Source organism: Pteropus alecto, unplaced genomic scaffold, assembly GCF_000325575.1.
Source record: "Pteropus alecto unplaced genomic scaffold, ASM32557v1 scaffold98, whole genome shotgun sequence".
Classification (NCBI taxonomy): domain Eukaryota; kingdom Metazoa; phylum Chordata; class Mammalia; order Chiroptera; family Pteropodidae; genus Pteropus; species Pteropus alecto.
The window spans coordinates 22365500-22389236 of NW_006443570.1; the positions used below are offsets into that span (position 1 = coordinate 22365500).

The 23737-nt window shown below is 35.4% G+C and overlaps 2 protein-coding genes and 1 pseudogene across 4 annotated transcripts in view; 1 reads left to right on the forward strand and 2 right to left on the reverse strand.

The window, feature by feature from the left end:
• The window catches only part of SMYD4 (SET and MYND domain containing 4), a 35029-nt gene extending 13645 nt beyond the window's left edge, over positions 1 to 21384 (reverse strand). For 2 of the 3 annotated variants that reach the window (XM_006925072.3, XM_025041567.1), the window contains exons 1-5: positions 21047 to 21383; positions 20011 to 20156; positions 10102 to 10246; positions 6565 to 6654; positions 4111 to 5257 (exon numbers count right to left, since the gene is read on the reverse strand). In XM_006925072.3, coding sequence (XP_006925134.1) covers positions 4111 to 5257; positions 6565 to 6654; positions 10102 to 10246; positions 20011 to 20144 — 1516 coding nt within the window. In that variant the 5' untranslated portion in view covers positions 20145 to 20156; positions 21047 to 21383. Of the gene's footprint in view, positions 1 to 4110; positions 5258 to 6564; positions 6655 to 10101; positions 10247 to 20010; positions 20157 to 21046 lie in introns of all 3 variants that reach the window. The other variant, XM_015599367.2, reaches the window with a different exon arrangement.
• Positions 1070 to 1188, reverse strand: LOC112473236 (annotated as a pseudogene).
• A 67-nt stretch (positions 21385 to 21451) lies between the features above and the next one.
• RPA1 (replication protein A1) overlaps positions 21452 to 23737 on the forward strand; it is a 51623-nt gene continuing 49337 nt past the window's right edge. The window contains exon 1 of the mRNA XM_006925073.3: positions 21452 to 21606. Within this exon, the coding sequence (XP_006925135.1) occupies positions 21574 to 21606 (33 nt within the window). The 5' untranslated portion in view covers positions 21452 to 21573. The remainder of the gene's footprint in view (positions 21607 to 23737) is intronic.

The following is a 23737-nucleotide window of genomic DNA, read 5'->3' on the forward strand; positions in this document are numbered from 1 at the left end:
ATATCCCACGCATAAGTGGTATCATGTGGTTTTAAACTTTTTCTGTCTGGCTTATTTCGCTTAGCATGATTATCTCAAAGTCTATCCATTTTGTCTCAAACAGTAGTATTTCATCTCTTCTTATGGCTGAGTAATAAAATATTCCATTGTATATATGTATCACAGCTTCTTTATCTAATTATCTATTTTAGGACACTTCGGTTGCTTCCCTAGATTTTTTCTTTAGATTTGCCAAATTTTCGTATTTAGCAGACTATAAACTCTAAACTGTAGCCTGTGGACCAGATCCAGACTGCTGCCTGTTTTTGTACAGATGTGATCTAAGAATGGTTCTTACATTTTCAAGTGGCTGGAAAAAATGAAAATAATTCTTATGACGTGATAAATTATAAGAAATTCAAATTTCAATGTCCATAATAAAGTTCTATTGGAACCCCGCCATCCTCATTTGTTTGTGTATTATCTATGGTTGCTTTCACACTACAGTAGCAATTGAGTAGTTGCAAAAGAGATTATATGGCCTGCAAAGCCCAACATATTTACTATCTGGCCCTTTACAGAAAAAATTTGCCATTCCTGGTCTATAGGACACAAGTTTTGATAGTTATATCTACAGAATTGCCTCGTTTATTATGTTATCTTTGTTTCTAGATTCTTATTTTTAATAGAGTTTGATCAGAGTGGTATATCAAAGTTTTCCACAACTATGGAGTTTTTGCCAGTTTTTTCTTGTATACTAAATCATTTTTGTTTTGTAGACACAATCTCTATGTTTCTGAGAGCTAAGTTTGATATATTTCAGTGCAGAGAATTTCTTTTACAAAAATAAAAAGCCTTCTTTATTTTATTAGATATCTTACCTTGGGTTCTACTGTTTCATATTCAAGGGGGGCACCCTTCAGAGTTTGCCACTCCAAAATGTGATTTTGGGATACTGACGATTTTAAGCTGCTTTTTTATTTTATTTCATTTTATTTCTTTTAGGTGAGGCAACCTTTGGTTGACCTCACAGATTGCAAGGACCTTGTCAGCTTACAATCCCTTATTTTTTTTTATTTTTTATTTTGTATACCTATAGCACCTGGTCTTCCTAGGTGGTCTCCCATCTAAGTACTAACCAGGTCCGACCTTGCTTAGCTTCCGAGATCAGACAGGATCGGGCTTGTTCAGGGTGGCATGGCCGTAGACAAGCTGCTTATTTTTAAGAAACAAACTCAGGGAAAACCTTTAACCTTCCCCCTAACTGCCTAAAGGGAATTCAGAGAGCAGATCTGCTCCAGGAGAGAAGATATCATCACAAAAAACTATAATTTAATATGAACTAGTGTGTGATAGACAGAGAGGAACCTAGCAAGGTCCATTTGTTCAAAGTCCTCTCTGGGTCCCCTTGTTAAAGATGATCCAGCAAACATTTATTTACCAAACATTTGCTTTTCCATCTCCACATGAATTGCCTTCCTGCCCTCAAAGTTCCAAACCATAAACCCCTCCTCTCCTTAGCTCCAGAATGGCAAACAAGCTTCAATTGCCCAATGGGTCACATTGGGGGCTATATTCTTATGGCAGCCCCACATGTACATCCACAATAAATTTTAGACATTTTCTCTTATGTGAATTTGTCTTATGTGAATTTGATTATTAGCCCAGCCAGAAGAACTTAGAAAAGTGGGAGGAAAGTTATATTAATGACCTCGACAATATTAATACTAATACTCTGATTAGCTTGTAATTCCTGACATGTCTTGCCCAAACACTTTGTTATAGGTGTCAATTTGGTAAACAGAATATAGTTGGATTTCAAATTTTTTGGCCCAATCTGAAAGATTTGCTTAATAGAGTCTAGCCAATTTATATTTACTAGTATAGACTCATTTTTATCATCTTCCTATCTTTTGCTCTGTGAACTGTTTTTTTTTTTTTTAATGTTTTTACCCCTCTAGAACAGGGAAGGGTATATAATCCATTTTAAATTTACTAGAATAATGTTACCACAGTGTGTTTTCAATTTTAAAAGTTCTAAGAAGAAGGTAGTAATCACCCATATTTCCATTTTCAGAATTAGTCACTGTTAATTAAGATTTTGGTACTTTGCTTCTAGTGTGTGTGTGTCTATTTAAAACACCATATAAATAAGAATAAATTATGCATTAGATGCATAATTCACCTTATAGATGAAGCCAGTGCCTCCAATTCTCTTTCCATCATGTATCTATTTCTCTAGTCCACAAAAAATACAGGTATCCCTGGTTATGTATACTGTTACAATCCAAAAATTCACTCTTAACAACTTATGAAAAATTTTACCCAAAATTTGCTATGGAGATAAAAAAATTGAGTGTAAAGAAATGTCAGGCACATGGAGCAAAAACATTCTTTGACTGTAAAGGGTAGGCCAATGAAGGAAGGTGGATAGAAAATATCTTCTTTTGTCCATATGGTTCTGCCATTCTGCACCAGGGATTCAGTCTGAGTTAGTGGTCATACTATTGTTTACCTGGACAATAGTTTACATAGTTTTCAGACCTTGTGACATTTGTATCTTTTTTTATGTTCTAATAAATACCTTCCAAGCAAGACACAATAGAATCAAGAGTTAGTAATTTTCTGCCATTATAATCTGGAAGCTCATATACTATTTTTTACATTCAGAAAAACAAAACAAAATGAAAAAGATATTTTTAAAAATGCCAGTGAATGTACCCAAGGGAAAACATAATTCTGGAAAAACACTCAACAGATTTATTTCAGAAGATAGCAATGGCTCAAAGAAGCAAAAGAAGGCAGAGAAGAAAGTGGAGACTAGTTTGCAATGTGCTTTTGTAGCAGAATGGGATAAAGCCAGTGCTATTACTGGATGTTCCATGTGCTTCAAGATGGGGAGGAGAATCTTGCCTAAAAACACCTCTAGTGAAATACCTATATACTGCATAATTTGGCAGCTGAATTAAAATTAAAGATCAAAATCAATCTATCTATCTATCTATCTATCTATCTATCTATCTATCTATCTATCTATCTATAAAAAGGTTGATAGGAAGACCAGGTGCTGCAGATGTAAAATATTAAAAAAAAAAAAAGGGAGGGATTGTAAACTGACAAGGTCCTTGCAATCTGTGAGGTTAACCAAGGGTTGCCTCGCCTAAAAAAAAAGAAAACTAAAAAAAAAGGTTGACAAAATTCTACATTACCTAATATGAGAAGATCAAGAGCTAAGCATGTATAGTTTAGTTAAGCCATATTTACTATTAATCTGTCTAGAAACCCTAGGTTTGGTTAACACCTAATTGCTCCCCTCAATAGTTAATCAGACAATTGAGAAAAATACAATGAACTGATTAAATCAAAAGATATTATCTGCTAAAATGGAGATCATATGATAGAAATACTAGAAACACTATTTCTTTTCTAATAATAGATCTGTTGTTACTACATTCATATTAGAGATGTCACTCGTGATGCTGGGCACTTCCAATCTCCCCATCTACCTGAACAGCCTTATCTATAGGATCTGGTTCAGGAAAGTAGGGCTAGGCTACTTTGTGTCTAGAGGTGGCCCCTAGATTGCTGGCCACCTGGCCAGTGGACAGCCCAAACATAGGCTGGTAAACAGCTTATGGTGGTACTGTGTGCAAAGCTGTGCTCGGCCAGATTTAAAACAGAATGAGAAAAAATTCGTCAATTGGAAAAAGAAGAGACAGAGTACCTGAGTCACATGAGTGAGCTAAGATTCGGATTCCTTAACTACAGACCTTGTTCTTTCTGCAGTCTTTAACTATTTTTCAGTTTTCCTTCACAATACAAAATTAAGAGACTAAGAGGTTTTCTAACTTGTATTTTTAGAAACAAATACACCATCTTTGCAACTCCATAAAGTATTTTTAGAAACAAACACATCATCTTCACAACTACTCACTTTACAGATGAGAAAACTGAGGCAGAATGAGATCAAATAATTTGTTAAGGTCACATAGCTTCTCAGTGGCACAATCGTGATAAGACAGCTGTGTTTTCCCATGAGACCATCCAATCTGTGTCCCTTACAGTTCTTTGTCTCCAAACATTAGCTACATCAAGAACAATATTATAAAGCAGAAAAAGTTTTCTTCTTACCTGTTTGCTGTATGGTAGTTATTGCCTGAGCATTACACTGTAGCTGTAACATGTGTCTCAGCATGGCCACGCCCCAAATATGCAACTCTTGACACAATGCAGGAGCCACTGCTGTTTTTGGCTGAGAGGATTTCGAACCTGTTGTGAGGATCTGTAAACTGGCTGCTTCCAGCTGCCTGCACAGTGCAGAAACACTTAGAGCACAGAGGAATTTGTGCTCTGGGCTATGGTTTTCAGTATGGGGCAAAAGGTTGAAGACAGCATTATAATTATTTTCATACTTCCCATTAATATCACATCCAGGAATTGGGGTTTCAACTGTTTTGTCATTTTTCTCACTCTCCCCTTCCAGGTCATAACTGAATGTTTGCACCAGATTCTTGCTTTCAGGTAAACAGATGTCCTTGTTACTAATATCACCACAAAGCCTCCTTATGACTTTGCCAACATCCTCAAATCTAGCTAAAAGAGTCGACCTCAGGGCAATGTGGCAAAAGATCCCCAGTGTGAGAAGCAGCCCACCTAGAGAGCACTCTATGCTATGGTAGAGGTCCCAGGCCTGCTGCATACACTCTTGGCTACAATATTTGGCATAGCTGCATCCATCACAGGGAACTGTGGCCAAAGTGTGCTTCAAACATCGGTGACAATAGAGGTCCCCATTGGTAACTCTGGTATTCCACTTGCCATCCAGGCCGTAACACAGTGGTGACATTTCTCCAGGGTTAAGGACACTCACAAAAGCATCTTCCCTCACAAGGAGCTCTCCTGGGAGAATATCTTTTGTGGCAATCAGATAGCGGCCTTTTAACGGGTCTATGCATAAGCTGACAGAAGATGTTGCACTGGAAATTTGTTCATTCTTTTCCCTTAGGTCCATATTCTCAAAGGCTTTGGTTGGAGCTGCTGGGGAGGTTTCTGTGAGAGTCTCCTTTTCTCGTACCTTCATTTTTAGGTGACAGAGGGTTCTCTGTATAATTTTAAACTGGGAAGCTGCTAGGTTACTTTCAAGATCACTGATGGTCTGACCTGCTTCCTGCAGTCTCCCCAGAGTCACCAGACACTCTGCCTTACGTAACATCATCTTGGGTTGCAGTCTTTCTGGATATCCATGCATCTGTGCTCTGATGATGTCTTGAAGACATGTCTGAAAACAGAAAGGAAATCCCAAAATGATCCTTGGTCCCTACTCTTCAGTCTCTACTAAGGTCTTAAAAAAAATCTACAGGAAAGTTAAGGATTATTAAAAATGGAGCAACTACAATCATGTGCTTATTTTTTTAAATCTTATTCTACCATGTGCTCTTTTGAGTGATTAGAAATCCATGCTAAAGAGATTATGTTTAACTAGCTTATCAAATATGTTTTTAAGGAGAAAAGTCTTATAGAGAGAAGAACTGTAATATGGTGAATAAGAGGGCAGTCTTTGAAGCCAAATAGACTTGCATTCCAATACTGACTTTGCCTCTTACTAGCTATATGACCTTGTGCGAGTAACTTAATTTCTCGGTGTCTTAGTTTTCTCACCAGAAAGCAGAGATAATAATACTTCACAGCATTGAAATAAGGATGAAAATAAGGTAATATATCTAAATAGATGTAAATGTTCCTGGAACATTATATGTGCTCAATATATAGCAACATTATTATAAGAAGGGAAACAGAAATAACCAACGCAGGGAAGTTATAAAGGGTTAAATGTTTACAAGTTCTTCTAATCACCATCTTCAGTAGTCCAGGACTTTCTTGCTTAGAGTTAGATTCTTGCTCTTCTTTTTTAGTCCAAGGGGCAATTTAAGTGTGAACTTGTGACTATTCAAATAGTTCTTAATTCTAGGGCATAATTTAAATTTCTGTGGAATTCTGAAATAGATGTATCAAAATGGCATTTTAGAGCTTGTTCTTAGACCTCAATTAGGGAATAAGAAGAAAGCCACTCATCCAAAGCCTACTTCCTTGTAGGCACACACAGACATTTCAGAGCAGCTTTCACTTATCCACTCAAAATGCATATTGAGGGTGATCTATATTATTGCAGGGATAATCTTGAACATGCTCTACTTATTAAAACAGTAAATAGTTTGCAAACACTATTATCAAACCAGTAAATAGTTTGCAAACACTTCGAACCTGAAGTATTATTAGCAACTTATCTCACTCACAACTTATCTCACTCAACACTGAGAACTACTAACCTATTAGATATAATCCATTGCCCTGTGGAATGTGCCATGACTCTCTTGTCAACCAACACTACCCCACATAATCACCTCTGACAGGTAACATGAATCAGGAGAAAGGACAAGTTTGAGAGGACGCAATCTATTTCCAATTCAACCAACTGCAGCATGGCCCAATTTTACTGTTCTAAGGTAGAAGCAGAGATGAAGGCCTAGGCCTCCAGTGAACGCCCTACAGATCCTCTTCGATCACATCAGGCATCCTGATACTCACTTCATACTGACCCAAGTGGAAGAGGGCTGCAGAGCGATTGGCGTAACACAATGAAATGTCCTCAGTGTTAGGCCTTGAATGTGATACTCCCTGCAAAACAACAAACCAGTTAAAGGTATAAATGGAAATTAGCATCTTTAAAGTATTTTTTCAGATAATAGGAGCCCTACTACTAAAGACTGTATAAAATTGGTAATGTTACTGGATCTCTTTCTGCTTCATCTCTTTCAGCTTCATTTTTAACTACCATAAAGCAAAGCTGCAAAGATCAAGTGAGGAAATAAATATTCGAAGCACTTTGAAGATAGCATCAGACATAGCTTCAGCCACAACAATACTAAAGGCAAATGAAAACTGAGGAACACAATTCTGCACATAACAAAGAGTGAGTGGCACAAAGAGAAATTCACAAAAGAAAAAACACTAATGATACATGGGAAACAAATGGTTAATTCATATACAGATAGCCAGATATATGAAAATGAAAGCAGAAAAGACCGACTCTTTTTCTACCACCAAACTGGCAAAACTTAATAATCATAAAGGTGGTATCTCACATCACTGGAGAAACGAAGAAGATTATTTAATAAAAATATTAGGACAAGTAGGCAGCTACTGAGGAAAAAAATATATATGATAAAACTTTAATTAGGATGAATTCTAAATGGATCAGAATCTTAATGTAAAATAAACTATAAGAGCCCTAGAAGAAACTATAGGAATAGTCTAAAGTGATGTTGGAGTGAGGAATAACTTCCTAGTTATGATACAAAACCCAGAAGTCATAAAAGGCTAATAAATTTGAGCACATAAAAATAAAAAATTTCTTTACAGCAAAAACTAATAAAAGCAGTATCAAAAGACAAACATTGTATTGGAAAAAATATTTGTAACTCATATTACAGGCGAAGGGCTCATTTCTTTACTTTATGAATAGTTCCTACAGATCAATGACAACAAATAATTCAATAGGAAAATAAGCAAATAATATAAACCGTTCTAATGGGAAATAGAGATGGCTCTTAAACATATGAAAAAATAGTCAACCTTATTCATAATCAGCAAAATGCAAATTAAAACTCTACTGCCATTTTTTACCTGTCAGTTTGGCAAAGAAAAATAAAATTGATACCACACTGAGGTGGCAAAGGAGAAGAATAGTGGGTATTCTCATATGTTGCTGGTAGGAGTGTAAATCGGTCTCCTAATTATGGAGAGCAATTTAGCAATATACATATTTCTTTTAACATATTTGTATATATCTATATCTCCATTGACCCAGCAATACCTCTTCTAGGAATTTATCCTACAGATATAATCATTTATCCTATAGATATGTACAAAATAACATACGTGCAGTTTCTCATCACAGAATTGTTTGAAATAACAAAAGATAGGAAACAACTTAAATACTGGTCTATAGGACACTAATTAAATAAATTACTATTATATCCATATAACAGAAAACCATGTAGTCATAAAAAAAGAATGAGGAAACACTTTATGTACTCATATAAGAATAATTTAAAGATATTAAGGGAAAAAAGTGCAGTGCTAGAATGTGCATACATTGTTATTTATATAAAAAAAGTATGTGTGTACAGGAGTGGGAGATTATTTGTATTTATTTATAAATGGCAAAGTACCTCTGGAAAGATACATTTAATAGTGATAGCTTCTGGGTACGGGAAACTAGGTGGCTTGGGGACAGAGGAAGTAGAATACACTGTATACTCTTGCACCTTTTGAATTCTAACTATATAAACACATTTCTTATTCAAAAATAAATAGGTAAAGTAATAATAATAGAACTATAATAACCAGTATTGCTTAGGATATAGAGGAATGAACATGCCTATATTTTGCTAGAAGAGATGTTAACTAGTTCTTTCCTGGAGTACCGAAGGCTTTAAAAAAGTACATTCAATTGATCCAGCAATTGCTCTTCTAGGAATTTAATCCTAAAGAAATAACAGATGTGTACAAATATTTACATAGAAAAATGCTCCTTGCAGCTTTATGATACAAAATAATCTGCCAACATTACATGTTAAATCAAGTATAGGTTTCTGTTATGGAACACTAAGCCAGCCGTAAAAAATCATGTTCTAGTGGAAAATTTAATAACATGAGAAAATGGTCACAATAAATTGTTGAGGGAAAAAAGCAGGTTACAAAACAGTAAGTACACCGTTATCCCAATTTTGTAAAAGAAAAACATATTTTCAGAGGAAAAAGTGGCTGGATGGATATAAGCAAAAATGTTAACAGTACCTATCATTGGTTGAGATTTTTTTTTTAACTCTATGCTTCTCTATATTTTCCAAGTAAACATATATTACATTTGCAATCAGACAAAACCAACAAATATTATTTTAAAAAAGAAACAGTAGATTTATAGAAAATTGCAAAGTACCATAATCACCAAAATAGTAGCTTCATGAAATAGGCTCATCTCTCTTTACATCTAGAGCAAACCTTAATTTTTTTTGTCTGATTTCACTTTTTATTTTACATGTTTTCCTTGAGCAACTCCTCATGTGATTACACTTGTGATGCACAGGCATAGAGTGGAAGAAATTAGCTCTGAAAAAGAACTATTAAGCCATTTATCAGTGGATCATTACATCTAATGGATTTTAATTCTTCAGTACTCCCTAATGCTTACATTATTCAACTAAATACTTTGTTATAACATTACAAAGCAGGGCTTTTATCAATTACAGAAGCTGCTGTTGTAGGTCTCATAGTTTTTGGAAAACTAATTCCAAACTTTCAGCATAGGCCTGTTAAAGATTCAGAGTAGGGGTCCACTTTCAAATTTACACTTATTCTTTCAGTATACAAGATCATAGACTCAGTGCAGGGGAGCAGTAAGCCCATATTTATCTTGCTTTAAGCCCATATTTATCTATAAAAAGTTAAAGAAAAAAGGCTCTCAGGGATCTTGTTCCAGTTCCTACTATGGAAGCAAGACAACAGGAGCAATAGCCACTATTCCTCAAAATCTAGCTCATTGATGGTTAGCATAGTTTTAAATATTCGTTGATAACCTTCAAAATGGAGTTCAACTGGGCTGTGGCAACTGATCTAACTTTCCTTTCTAACTTAATCTAAATCATACTGGTTGTAGCTATCATCGTGGCTAACCCAAAACCTAGCTGCTCTCTAAATTGGAACTATCAAACTAATAGCTTCATCAGTCATTCAGACAAAAATGGCACACAATTCAACGAGGGCTGACAGACATGAGCAAGGCAGGGCAAGGGGCCCAATAAGTCTATTGCTACAAGATGGCTGAAAGAATACTGGAATAGAAGTTTCTTGATGCAATTCAGGACACATAATACAAACTACCCTTGGTTTCAAAATATAACAGAAGAATTCTGCCAAGTTTTCTTTTTCAAATTCAACCCATAAATTATAGACATAGCTATCACTGGCTACACAATTCAGCAATAAGGCTCTATCTTTTAAAGAAATACGCATTGTTAAATTGTTGAAATAGCCCCTCCTGCTGAGCTGGGGGTGACTTACCTTAGAATACAGCACTGTGGCTCCCATATAATCCTTCTCCTGAAATTTTTTGTTTCCTTCTTCTCTGTAGAAAAGGGGAGCGTTGGGGTCCTTTTCCACAAGGTAACCCCTAGAGAGCCTTTTTAAAAACATCTCATCCTCAGATCTTCATGAAGAAACAAAAAAAGCACAAATTTGTTATTTCAAGGAAAGCTCCTAACCATTGCACTTGCAACAGGAGTGACTGCCCGCAAAACACTGGGACACATGAGGTTCTATGTATTATGTAATATGATTGGTGGCGGACGGGGGGTGGGGAATCTTGTGGTCTCAGAGACATAGGGACTGGAATTTCTATTTAGAGAACAGAGTGTTAATTTTTTATTCTTTACCTCATAATTACTGGCTAATGACCCATTTCTCATCATATATGGAAGCTTGTGAAGAATGACATGGAGTCTTTGCACCAGGGCATCTTCTCCACTTAAACTGTGTTGAAAATACCTGAGCTGAATGTCTGCCAGAGGAGAGGGAGATGGGGGATGAATCATAAAGTAAATGTAGTGAAATGTTAACATTTAGGGAATCTGAAAGGATATTACACAGCTATTCTTTGTGCTGTTTTTGCAAGTAAATCTGAAATTATTTCAGCCTGAAAATTTTAAAAAAGTACTGTATGCAAATGCTCTATATAATTAATAAGGTTGATCTAATATATAAATACACAAACATACACAAACTGGCAATAGAGAATACATCTTTTTTCCAGTAAGGAGAAATAGTATAGAATAACCTAGACTATACTCTCTGACTACAATACAATGAAGCAAAATATGAATAGCATGGAAACTAAAAATTCTCTTAAGCAATTCTTGAGTCAAAGAGGAATGAAAATCAAAACTGCAGAATGTTTAGAAAGCATTTTTAAAATTGTTGTTTACAAAGACCCACAATAAGAAGTATCTTTTACATTGTGATTCAGTATGATGTACCTGTGTATGTATATATTGGAATTTCATAAAACATTATATTTGTTATGTATAATAAGTTAATATCAAATGATTTTATTGATATTTAAATAAAATATAGAAAAATATCAAAATAATAAAAAAAATTAGGAAAGTTTTTATCCAATTCAAAGGGTGTGAATGCCTGTCTTAAATTTGTCCCAGTCCAGAAAATATTATATGCATATATTCTCATGTATATATGGTTTACCACAGAATCTGTTTGTTGTTGCTTGTTTTTGTGTTGTTTTAAATTAAATGAAACCTGAAAATCCCATTCAAACAAAAAGGTTAGGGTGAATAGTAATAACAGCCTAAAGAATACCCATTGCCTGACAATGGGTATTCTTTAATCTTAATCCAAAATGATGATAAACTCAATGTTTTTTAATTGTTATAATTAGTATGTAATTAAGACCCAAGCTGCAATAATTCATTCTTTTCTTTGAGTACCAAATTTAACTCAGTAATTAATTTTAAGTTTTGAAAAGCAAAGAGACGTTCTTTTTAATATTTCAAATTTTCTTGAATGTTATGATAAAAAATTTGAGGAAGTGAGATGAAACAATTTTTCTAATTAATTTTATTGTGGTAAAATATACAAAATTTATCATTTTAACCATTTTTAAGCATACAGTTCATTGGCATTAAGTACATACACAATATTGTGCAATCATTACCACATCTATTTCTGGAACTTTTTCACCATCCCAAACTAGTATAAGCTCATTAAATGATAACTCTCCAGTCTTTACTCTCTGCAGCCCCTGTAATCTCTATTCTACTTTCCGTGTCCATGAATTTATTTATTCTAGGTACTTCAAATAAATGAAATCATACAATGTATGTCCTTTTATGTCTGGCTTATATCACTTAGCATAATGTCCTTAAGGTTCATCCATATTGTAGCATGTACCAGAATTTCATTCTTTTTTATAGCTGAAATATAATCTATTCTATGTATATGCCACATTTTGTTTACCCATTCATCTGTCAATGCACATTTAGGTTGTTTTCATTTTGGCTATTGTGAATAATATTGCCATGAACATTGGTGTGCAAATATCTGTTCAAGTCTCATTTTCAATTCTTTTGGGTATAAACCTAGAAGTGGGATTGCTGGATCACATACTAATTCTATTTTTAATTTTTTGAGTAACCGCCACATTGTTTTCAATAATGGCTGTATCATTTTACATCCCAAACAACAGTGTACAAGGGCTCCAATTTCCCCATACTCATCAACACTTGTTAAAGTGTTGGGGGTTTGTTTTGATAGTAGCCACCCTAATGAATGTGAGGTGGTATCTTACTATCATTTTGATTTGTATTTCCCTAATGATTAGTGATGTTAAGGACATCTTTTCATGTATTGGCCATTTATATCTCTTCTTTGGAAAAAATGTCTACTTAAGTCCTTTGCTCATTTTTTAATTGAGTTTTTGTTGTTGTTGACTTTTAGGTGTTCTCTGTATAGTCTGGCTATTAATCCCTTATCAGATATGATTTGCTAATATTTTTCCCATTCTATGGATTGCTTTTCACTCTGTTAATATTGTCATTTGATGCTTAAAATGTTTTAATTTTCATGAAGTCCAATTTGTCTATTTTATCTTTTGTTGCCTGTGCCCTTGGTATCATATCCAAGAAATTGTTGCCAAAGCCAATATCAAAAGCTTTTGCCTTATGTTTTCTTCTAAGAGTTTTATAGTTTTAACTCTTAAGTCTTTGAGCCATTTTGAGTTAATTTTTGTATATGGTATAAGATAAAGGTCCAAATTTGTTCTTTAGCACGTAGATTCTAATTAGGAAGCAGACAGAAAGGAGCAAGTTCCTTCTTCTTCAGGCTTGCCTTCTCTCTTTAGAATTGTAGAGAGGCAAAAGCCTCTCATGTAGTCAACTGGCAAAGCAGAAAGTCCCAGCCCAGCAAAGAGTACAGAAGATTGGAGCTGAGAAACAACAGCTTAATAACTCACACACATTCATATATACACATTTTTCCCCTAAAGCATTTGAAAGTAAGTGCAGACATCATGGAAGTTCACCTGCTAAGAATAAGAACATTCCCCTATATCCTGATATCATAATATCATTATGACACTTAAAAAATTGATGCTAAATCAAATACCATTTAAATTTTTCCATTATTCCTAAAATGTCTTTTACATCTTTTTTTCTTTTTAACTGAATTTGTTATTTCTCTTCAGTCTCTTTTGAGATAGTCCCATACCTTTTTTGTTTTTCATGAATAATTTTTTGAAGACTCAAGGCCAGGAAAATGTTCCACATTCTGGTTTTATTTCATTGCTTCCTCATAATTAGATTCACATTAAATAATTTTTGTCAAGACTATAAGTACATAGTTAAATCTGTATACATCTTGTTTCAAATCAGGAGACACGTATGTTAAGTAGTTTTCACTATATGTGATGCTAAGTCTGATCACTTGGTTAAAGTAGTGACTATTGGATCTCTGCAATATAAAGATACCTTTCCCATTATACTTAATAAGTAATCTATGGGGCCATACTTTGAGACCACGTGAATAACCTGATTCTCAATGATCTTTCTTCTAATGGTTTTAGCATTCATTGACAATCATTGCCAGAGTCAGTTATTACACTGAGGGTTATAACATAGTGGTTTTCTAATTCTATCATTACAAATTTATTAATTGACATTTCTTCTGTAAAGATAAGTGTTTCCTCCTTTCCTTCTTTTACTTATTTATGTATTTATTTGAGTATCACCATGGACTTTTAAAAAATTCATTGTTATAAACCATTACATCATTACATTTTTTGATGCTCAAATTGTCCAGTAGGAACCTCTGCAGACTGGTTCCTATGTTCTTTTTCACATCAATCTATTAGTCTTTGAGCACTTCCTTTCTTTCTGGCACCATAAGATATTCCAGCTGAATCAGTACAAAATCAAAACAAACTATAAGGCAATGAGTGTGGATAATGAGTCTGTTAAGGATTCCCTACCACACTGCAGATTATCAATTAGAGTGAAGTCATTTGTCTCAAAAGGTCTTTAATATTGATGAAAGGCATCAAATTTGGTAAAACATTCCTCAAAGACTATAAATGGTAAGAAAGAAAAGTATATGCCTGGCTTTAAGTTTTAAAGGCTCAATTCATATTTTTATTTAATGGGCATGCACATGGAGATTAGAAGTTTGAATCTTTTTTGGTCACTTTAGATTATGATTGAATAGCCTTAAAAACAGCTCTTCAGAGCTAAATTTTTTTTGCCATCCCTCTAACTTGTTCTTAAGTAGTCTAAAGATACACAGAATAAAATGAAGGCAGTTATTAACTCCAGAGGAAATAAGATTTGTACAAGAAAGGAAATGTAATTCGAAGTATACTTCATGGTTCATGTAATATTTACATACACATATGATGTATGTATTGAATATTGGTTTAACCAATATCATGTTCTATTGGTTATGTTATATTATAAATTATAATCAGTTATAATGGGAGAATGAGAGGAAAATCAAGTATATACATACATGTGAGTTCAGGGTAAGAGAGCTAAATTTGACATCTAAAACTAAAAATTCAAGAAACAACAGTATTAGCATACTATTTAGTACTATGAAACTAAATGCCTGAAGAAACAGTTAAAATAATTTAAAATAGCCTCTGGAGAATAGAAATGAAGAAGAGTGAGACAGAGGGTTGTTGTTTTTCTTTATAGGCTTTGAAGTACTATTTGACTTCTTACATTATATGCATATTATTCTGATAGAAATGGAAAATCTTTCTACTTAATAAGGCACCAGGTCTACACAGGTTTACAGGATTTTTCTACCAGCTTTTAGGAACTAAATAATCCCTACATTATATAAACTATTTCAGAGCAGAGAGAAAGATGGGATGCTCTCAAATTTATGCTATGAGGCTACCATAACTGTGATACCAAGAGTTGACAAATAGAGCACAAAAAAGAACATGTAGGCTAATATGATTTATGAACATAGATGTAAAAATTCTAAAAATAACATTAGCAAATTGAATCTGGCTATGTGTTAAAAGAATGATAGATGATAACCAAATAGTTTATCTCTAAAACAGTTCAACTTCAGTAAATCTACTGATGTAAACCCTACATTAACAGATTAAAGGAGAAAAAGAAAATGATCGTTCCTCCCAAAATATCTCAAAAGAGTGTTGATAAAATTGAACATCTATTTATGATAGGATATAGGACAATTTCCTTAAACTGAAAAAGGTATGTACTATTAAACCCATGGCAAATGTTCTAAATGGCTTTTACTAGTCAACATTGCACTGCAGGTCTAACTAATGCTATGATAATTAAAAAGTAAAATAAGAAATACAAATATTGGAAAGGAGGATTACTATTTGCAAATATAGCCATTTACCTAAATATTCTAAGTAGACTGACCTAAAAAGGAAGAAATAATGTGAATGTACAGTTAGGTGACCCAAATGATAATATGATTTAAAATTCCTGGCCTTTATTTACACCACCAATCATCAGAGAATGTAACTGGGGGGAGAGGGGGAGTCTTATTGACAATAACAACAAAAATCTTAGATAAGTAAGAATAAATCTAAGAGGAAATGTTCAAGATCTACATAAAGAAAACAATAAAATTTTACTTAAGGGCATAAAAAACCCCTAAACAAATGGCAAGACATACTATTTACTTGGAAATTATGAGGAAATTTAATATTTTGTAACCATGTCAAGTCTCCCTAAATGAATCTATAAATCCAACACAACCCCAATCAAAAACCCAGCAACATTTTTATGGAACTTGACAGTCGATTCTCAAGTTCACATGGGGAAAATGTATACAAAATAGCCAAGATAGTCTTGAAAATCTTGAAAAAGAATAATAGACTTGAAAATCTTGAAAAAGTATGTGTGTGTGGGAGCCCGGTTTACCAGATATCAAAGCCACATTTGTACTAGACTTTCTTGCTTTTGACTGCTCCTTTTCAGTATGTCTGGTAATGAAATCTCAGAGGAGAAATTATTCCTTGTGGTTGAAGTAGGGTTGACTTCAGTTTCGTAAAAGGACTGGGCATGTGATACAGGCCTGGCCAATCAGAGGAGCCCTACCCCACCCCTTTGGTTGAAGGGATGCTCAGGTAATCAAAGTTAGATTGATCAGGATCCAACCCAGATCCTTTCAGCCAAAACTCTCAAGAAAGATGCCCTCTTTCCTTGCGGTTATGAAGTTATCAGGATGTACCCAGGGTTACCAATAGTTATAGTGTCCATTGGGTGGAAAGAGTCTGTCTGACCCATGAAGAGATAACAAAGAATCTGATGACATCATCTGAGCCCCTGGATACAACTCTGTTTGAAAATAGCTCTGTCTTTGGATATCCTAGTTTTATAGTCTATAAATTTCCCAATTTGAGCCAGATTTCTGTTGCTTGAAAGTGACAGAATTCTAATACGCTATAAAGTCACTAATTAAAACCTTTTGGTTTTGGCATAGAAATAGAGTCTAGAAACAAATTTATGGATAAGTAGGAACTTAATTTTTAATAAATGTAGCATTTTGAAGCACTGGGGAAAGGATGAACTATTTGATAAATGCTATGGAAAAATTATCTGAAAAAAAATCAGAATACTCCCTCACATCATACACAAAAATAGGTTCCAGGTGGATGAGAGAGCTAAAATGAAATTGCAAAAGTACAAAAAATGTTAGAAGAAAATAAAGAATATTTTTATAATCTTGGAGTAGACAATCCTAAGTAAAACACATAATCCAGAAGCCATAAAAGAAAATGATAGACATGGCTGTATAAAAGTTAAAACATATACACACAATTTTTATACAATGCAAGACACCATAAGTCAAGTAAAAAAAGATAATAATAGACTAAGATAAAAATTAGTAACATATATAGCAAAGAATTACACAGCCAGATTTAAAAAGATCTCCAATAAATTAATAAAAGACAGACAACCCACTAGAAAAATGGGCAAATGATACAAATGAACAATTCACAGAAAAAATATAAATGGGCTAGAACATCAGAAATAGTGCATTACTTCACTAGTAATCAGAAAATGCAAATTAAATGAGATTATTTTGTCCTATGGTTGGCAAAATTAGAGACAGCTGCTTTCTAATGTTGGTGAGGATATAGGAAAATAATTTTCTAATGTTGGTGAGGATAAAGGCATACTGTTTATGGTAGACTGGTAAAGCCTTTTTGGAAGACAAATTTATTCAATTTAAAATGCTCGTAACCATTGATGCAACAATCCCTCTTGTAAGAACCTATCTTAAGTTCTAAATATACAAAAACATAAAAATTGTCACTGCAGCATTGTTTGTAATAGTAAAAAAAGAAAAATCCAACCTAGAAATAGTGTAACTAACCATTAATATGGAAAAGAATAACTAAATTATGGCACATTACACTAGCAATATCATGTGGTTGCTAAAAAAATTAAGGTGTGATGATGGAAAAACCTCACAGAACAAAAAGTGAGAATAAAAAAAGGTGTGCATATTTATCTACAAATGAATGAGAATATATAAAAAGAACTAGAAAGACACTGTGGTAGTTTCTGGTATGCAGATAAAATGTCAACTTTGAACCTGAAACATATGTGTTTATGTATCTGTATATAGATAAGGCTCTCATTTGTGTTATATTGAACATTAACATGTGCCAGTTTCTGAACTAAGAGCTTTATACACGTTACCAAACTGTCATTCAATAAGTATTTACTGAGTACCTGTTTTTTAACACTGCACTGCTCTTATCTACAGAAAGACGAATACAGACAAGATCATGGAGCTTATAGACTAGTAGTGAAGACTGACATTAATCAAATAATTACACAAATATAAAAAAGGAAGGTATAAAGTTTTATATAAGAAAATGAAGATGACCTAGCTAGGATTCAGGGAAGTCTTTCCTGAGGAAAGATTTGTCTAATCCTGAAGAATGAGCAGAATTAGTTCTCAGGGTATGGTGGAGTAGAGAGGAGCTAAGAAAAGCATTTCGGGCAATAGAAATATAATAAGTGAAGGCCATGTGGCACAAAAAGGCATAATGCATATCAAGAACCGAAAGAAGGCCAACATGTCTGAAAAGGGAGTGTGGTGAAAGAGGAGGCCAGAGAAATAGGCAGTGAGAATTTTAGTCTTTATTGTAAGAGCAAAAGAAATTCCTGAAAGGTTTCGAGTGAGATTAATATATCTTATTTGTGTTTTTAAAAATGATTCCTGTTGTGGTATAGAAAACAGTTTGAAAGTAGGCAAGGTTGGATATAGGAAATCAGTCAAAAAGCTATTTTAATTGTCTAGTTACTTATAGTACTTTAGATTAGGAAAGTAAAGGGGGTGCATTCATTTTTTGTTGCTGCTGTAACAAATTACCACAAAATTAGTGGCTTAAAACAAACAAAAATTTATCTTATAGTTTGAAGGGCAGAAATCTGATATGGGTCTGAATGTGCTAAAATCAAGGTATTGGTTGGAATACATTCAGGTTCTAGGGTAGAATCTGTTTCCTTGCCTTTTCCGGTTTCTAGAGGCTGCCTACATTCTTTGGCTTGTGGATTGCTTTCTCTATCTTCAAAGCCAGCAATGTTGCATCTCTCTGACTATCTTCCATAGTCACATCTCCCTCTGACTCGTCTCTTTATTTTCTGCTTTTAAGGACTTGCGATTACAATGGGCTCACCTGTATATCCAGGCTACTCTCTTAAAATTGGCTGATCAGTAACATTAATTTCCCTTTTCTATGTAACCTAACATATTCACAAATTCCAGAGATTAGGACATGGACATCTTGGGATGTATTATTCTGCCTAATTTATGGTGAAAGGGAGAGAACTGACTTGATTATAAATTTATATATTTTTTTTGTGGTTATCCTAGAGGTTACAAAATGAATCCCTGATTTATTACTATCTTGTTAGTACTTTTACCATTTCCCAAACAATACAAGAACTTTACAACAATTTAACTCCATTTACCTATTTTCCCCTTTATAGCACTGTTGTCATATCTTCTGAATGGTTTAGTTTGCATTTACTTTTGCAAGGTATTTTCATTAGGCTTAGAATTCTAGGTTGGCAAGTTTTGTTTGCTTTGTTTGCTTTGTTTTCCTTTCAGCGCTTTAAATGTGTCATTTAATTGTCTCCTGGCTTCCATAGTTTCATTGAAGAAATCAGTCATTAATCTTATTTTTACTCCCATAAAGGTAATGTGTCTTTTTTCATCGGTTGTTTTTAAGATTTCCTCTTTTTTTTTTTCCCTTTAGTTTTTGGCAGTTCAAGTCTGCTGTGCCTAGATGTGACTTTATTTATGTTTACACAGTTTGGAACTTGTTGAGCTTCCGGAATTTTGTGGTTGATATCTTTAATCAGTTTTAGAGACTGTAGCATATAATAGGTGATCAATAAAAATTCACTGAATGAAGTTGTAGGAAACTCTTGTTTCAGATATACACATATATGTGTGTGTGTGAGTGTATGTACCAGGTTGTGATGTAAAATATTTCTTACTGAAGAGTGTAGTCAAGAGAGTTTGAAAAATACCGGGTTATACTATATGACCTTTAAGGTCCTTTCCAAATTTGAGTGGTTATGAATTTCTATGTGCAGCTAACAAATCTCATCTACTACCTTTGGGTGATGGCAAAGTTCACAGTCTAGTGACTATAGCAAGCCACTGATTATTGAAACATAATATTGACACTGAAAAAGCAAAATAGCATCCCTATCTTTCCTATCATAGTAGGTTAGAAAACACTGGAAACAGCAAACACTGCTGAATGCCCTAAAATATAAAAATCTCGATTTAATCTTTCCATCACAAAGAGATATAATTTGAGAGCAAATGACAAAAGGGAACATTTTCCAAATCAAAATTTCCCTGCTAAAGCTTTCATTCACTTACTGAAGAAGCGAAGAGGAGTGAAGAAAGATATCGCTCAAAGTCTCTGCTGTAGAAATTGAAACCTGAATGGACTTCGGGAGCAAAGACCACTTCTGAAGTAGGTATGATTTCCACTCATCCACAGGCAGATCCATGCCACTTTAAATCTACAAAATGAATAAGCAAATAAGAAATTCAGATCTCTATAATTTTAGAAAATCAAGATTTCATTCCAGCAAGCATGAAGCAACAATCAATTCTTGTGGTCTTTTGCTATAGTTGTTTACATGTTGAGGAAGAATCTATATTCTCTCACACCAATTCACTCACCATCCTTCCATTCAGAAATATTTATTGTAAGCCTGCTTTGTTCCAGGCACCATGCTGGAGGATTTGACAGCAACCATCTTGGTCCTCTTAGACCTCTACCTACCCTAGTTGCTCAAGTCAGAAACTGAGAGACAGCTCAGATTTTTCTTTCTCTCTCCAGCAACTATCAACAAATATTTCTATCCCTTACATCGTTCAGTTTTTTCTTTCAATCTCCAGGTAATTTTAGTTCAAGCTCTCACCATGCCTTGTCTGGCATTCTTTCCAGTGTCATAACTAGTCTCCATGCTTTCAGTCTGCCCTCACCCCCCAACTTAATCTACCCGCCACATTGAGACAGATGTCAGTACTCTGACTCAAATTCATCAATGCTCCTCCTAGCATTTAGGAAAACCCAGTACAAACTCTTCATTATTTGACCTTTGGCTCTTTTCTAATGCTCAAGTCTTACTTCTTCCTATGTTACTATCGTGAGCTACGCAAAGCTATCCTTGGCTTGCCAGGCTATTATTCATCACTTTAGTTTTTGTATAGGCTATTCATTTTGGGGGGAGTATCCCTACTTTCACTTGGCATCCATCACATAAACTTCCACACATCTTTCAAGACTCATTTCAAATGGCACTTCCTCCGGGAAGCCTCCCTTGATGTTTCATTTGTGATTCCAGCACACTTTGTCTCTCTCCGGGAGTCCATACCGTGTGTACCTTGAGCTAGGGCTACTTACAGAGGAAACTCCCGGTACTATGTTCTCCTCTGAGGGCAGGAACTGGGTCTTATTTTCCTTCAGAAACTCCCACTGTGCTAAGCTCAGGATCAAGTCACTGCTTCGACGACATTTAGCAGCAGGGTTATCAGGGAGCAGCTCTAACTCTCCTCTGGGCTACGAGTCCGTCTGCCCGCCAAAAGCCGAGCGGAATATGTTTCCGAGAGCCCGCTAGCAGAGCACCCGGAACTGCCCCACCCGCGCCCTTTAGCTGCGTTCGCGTCACCCTTGGCGCGCCCCGCAACTAGGCTCTCGGCCCTTAGGCCCTACCATCCCGCGACTAGGCCCCGAATTTAGGATGGTCACGTGGGCATCCGCCAATGCAGTGGCTGCTCAGCCCCTAGGCCCGCCCCTGTGCCGTGCGCACGTCGAGAGGCGGAAGTGGCGTAGGCAGCTCCTAAGACCAATTGCTTTAGTGCGCGGCGGATCCCGGGAGTAAAGGCTGGGCAGCAGAGGATCCGAAGCGCGGGAGTTGGAGCAGCGTAGTCATGGTGGTCCACCTGAGCGAAGGGGCCATTGCGGTGAGGAGATGCCTGCGAACCGGGCTGGAGGGCCGGAGTGGTTGTCGGCCCTGGTGCTGTGCAGAGTGGAGAACGGGGAGAGGAACTGGGGGTTCGTGGGCGTGAACGCGAGAAGATGTAGCAGGAGTGGAGGAACCGCCGGGTGACTCTGCTAACATCACCCTTTCTTGAAAGGATTTTTCCCATATTTTAAACATGCTTAACGTTTTCCTCCTTAAGAATACGAAGCAAAATAAACTCTTGATCCTGAACGCCCCCCTCCCCCCCAATCTCTCTCCGGAGGCCACTCTCTGTCTCCACCCTTCCCCCATCCTCATCCAAACTTCTCAAGTTGTTTTCAGCAGTTTAATTCCCTTACCTCCCATCAATCCTTTAAGTCGCTCCAGTCAGTCACCTCCTTGATCTCTGTACAAATAACTTTGGATGAAATTTGCAGAGCCTCCAAGTTGCTAAATCTAACAAAACACTTTTCGGTTTTCAATTTACCAGTTCTCAGCAGCGTTTGAGTCTTCGAGCTTTGCATCCTTCTGATGACAATCTCTTCTTGTGGTTTCTGTGGCTCAGCTTAGCTGGTCTTTTCCTATCTTATTTGCAGGTTCCTCTTAGTAAATTTTGTTGACTCAAGGCCGTCTTTTCGAACCAAGACAATCTCATTACCATCTATATGTTAATTGCTCACAAATTTCTTTGTCTAAAGCCACCTTTACTCTGAAAGCCAAACCTCTATAATCTGCCTATTTAATATCTCAAAGACATTTAAAACTCAGCATGTCCTAAAGCAGATCCATTATCTTCCTGAATCTGGGCTTTTTGGTGTTCTCTATCTGGATGAATTGCACCATTATTTATTAAGTTATGCTAGCCAGAAATTGAAGAATTATTATTCTTACATCACCCCGAATGTTCAGTCCATCACCATGTCTAGTGTAATTTACTTCTATATATATTTCTTAACTCCCATCTACTCTCCATCCACACTGGCACTGTCACCTTTTGCCTGTATCAATCACTTCCACTCAGCATACCCTCCTCTTGACATTTCAATTATAACATATTCCCAACTTGTTCTCTCCTCCTTTCCAGCCTCTTTTTTTTTTTTTTTTTTAATTTAAATTCCTGGTATATTCCATACTCTTGCCTTCCACAGGGTCTTTGATAATTCTTTCCCCACTCCCCACTGCCTACTGCCTAGGTGGTTTTTCACTCTGCTCTTACAGCAAACAATCTTCAAATCTCAGCTCAGTTGTTAATTCCTCACAGGAGCTTTCCTTGACTTCCCTTGCTAGGCTAAATTCCTTTTATTTTGAGACCCTGACTTCTGTTCATTCACTTATTAGTTGTTTTGGGCAAGATACTGAACTCTGCCTTTCTTCTCTAGAGCCTATTACCTAAGGTTAGTGTGAGGATTGAGTTATTACATTTAAAGTGCTTAGCCCATGTCTGATACATAGTAAATGCTCAGCATATGTTACCTATTATTGATAATCACAGATGAAAATTTTATTTATTGATTGATTTGATTAAGATCAGTTACTTTCTGTCTCCCCTACTGAACTGTACATTCTTTTAGGAGTGAAATTATGTCTGTTTTTTTGCTCAACACAGTATTTCCAATACCTGGGACCGTGCTGGCAGGTTTTAGGTGCCCAATAAATGTTTGCTAGTTGCATATGTGGCAGTGAAAAGAAAGGGACAAGGATGAGTGGGGAAGAAAGGGAGCTTGGGGGAAACAGGAAGGGGAAGAACAGTTGGAGTGAGTGAACATTTTAATAAATGGGAATATTTAGACCTGGGAAGTGATTGCAAATTCTTGTCCTCATTTACTTTATAGCTGCTACCTTGTGCTTTTAAGACAAATTAGAGGGAGTAGGAAAAAAATTAAGAACAGCCCTTTACTTTTAAAAAAATGATCACAGGCTTTTTAAAATATAAATGTTTTGCTTAGTTTTCGCTCTGTTCAGAATTTTAGAAACATTTCCAGTGTCAGGTAAAGTATTACTTAGGTTTTATTAATAAATAACAAAATTTTTGCATGTGTTTGTGGTGACAGAGTGTGGAGAACCTTGGTCATCTTCAACTGTTAGCTAAAGCAGGTAGTACCATCTTAGTTTAAAAGACACAGGCCTAAAAG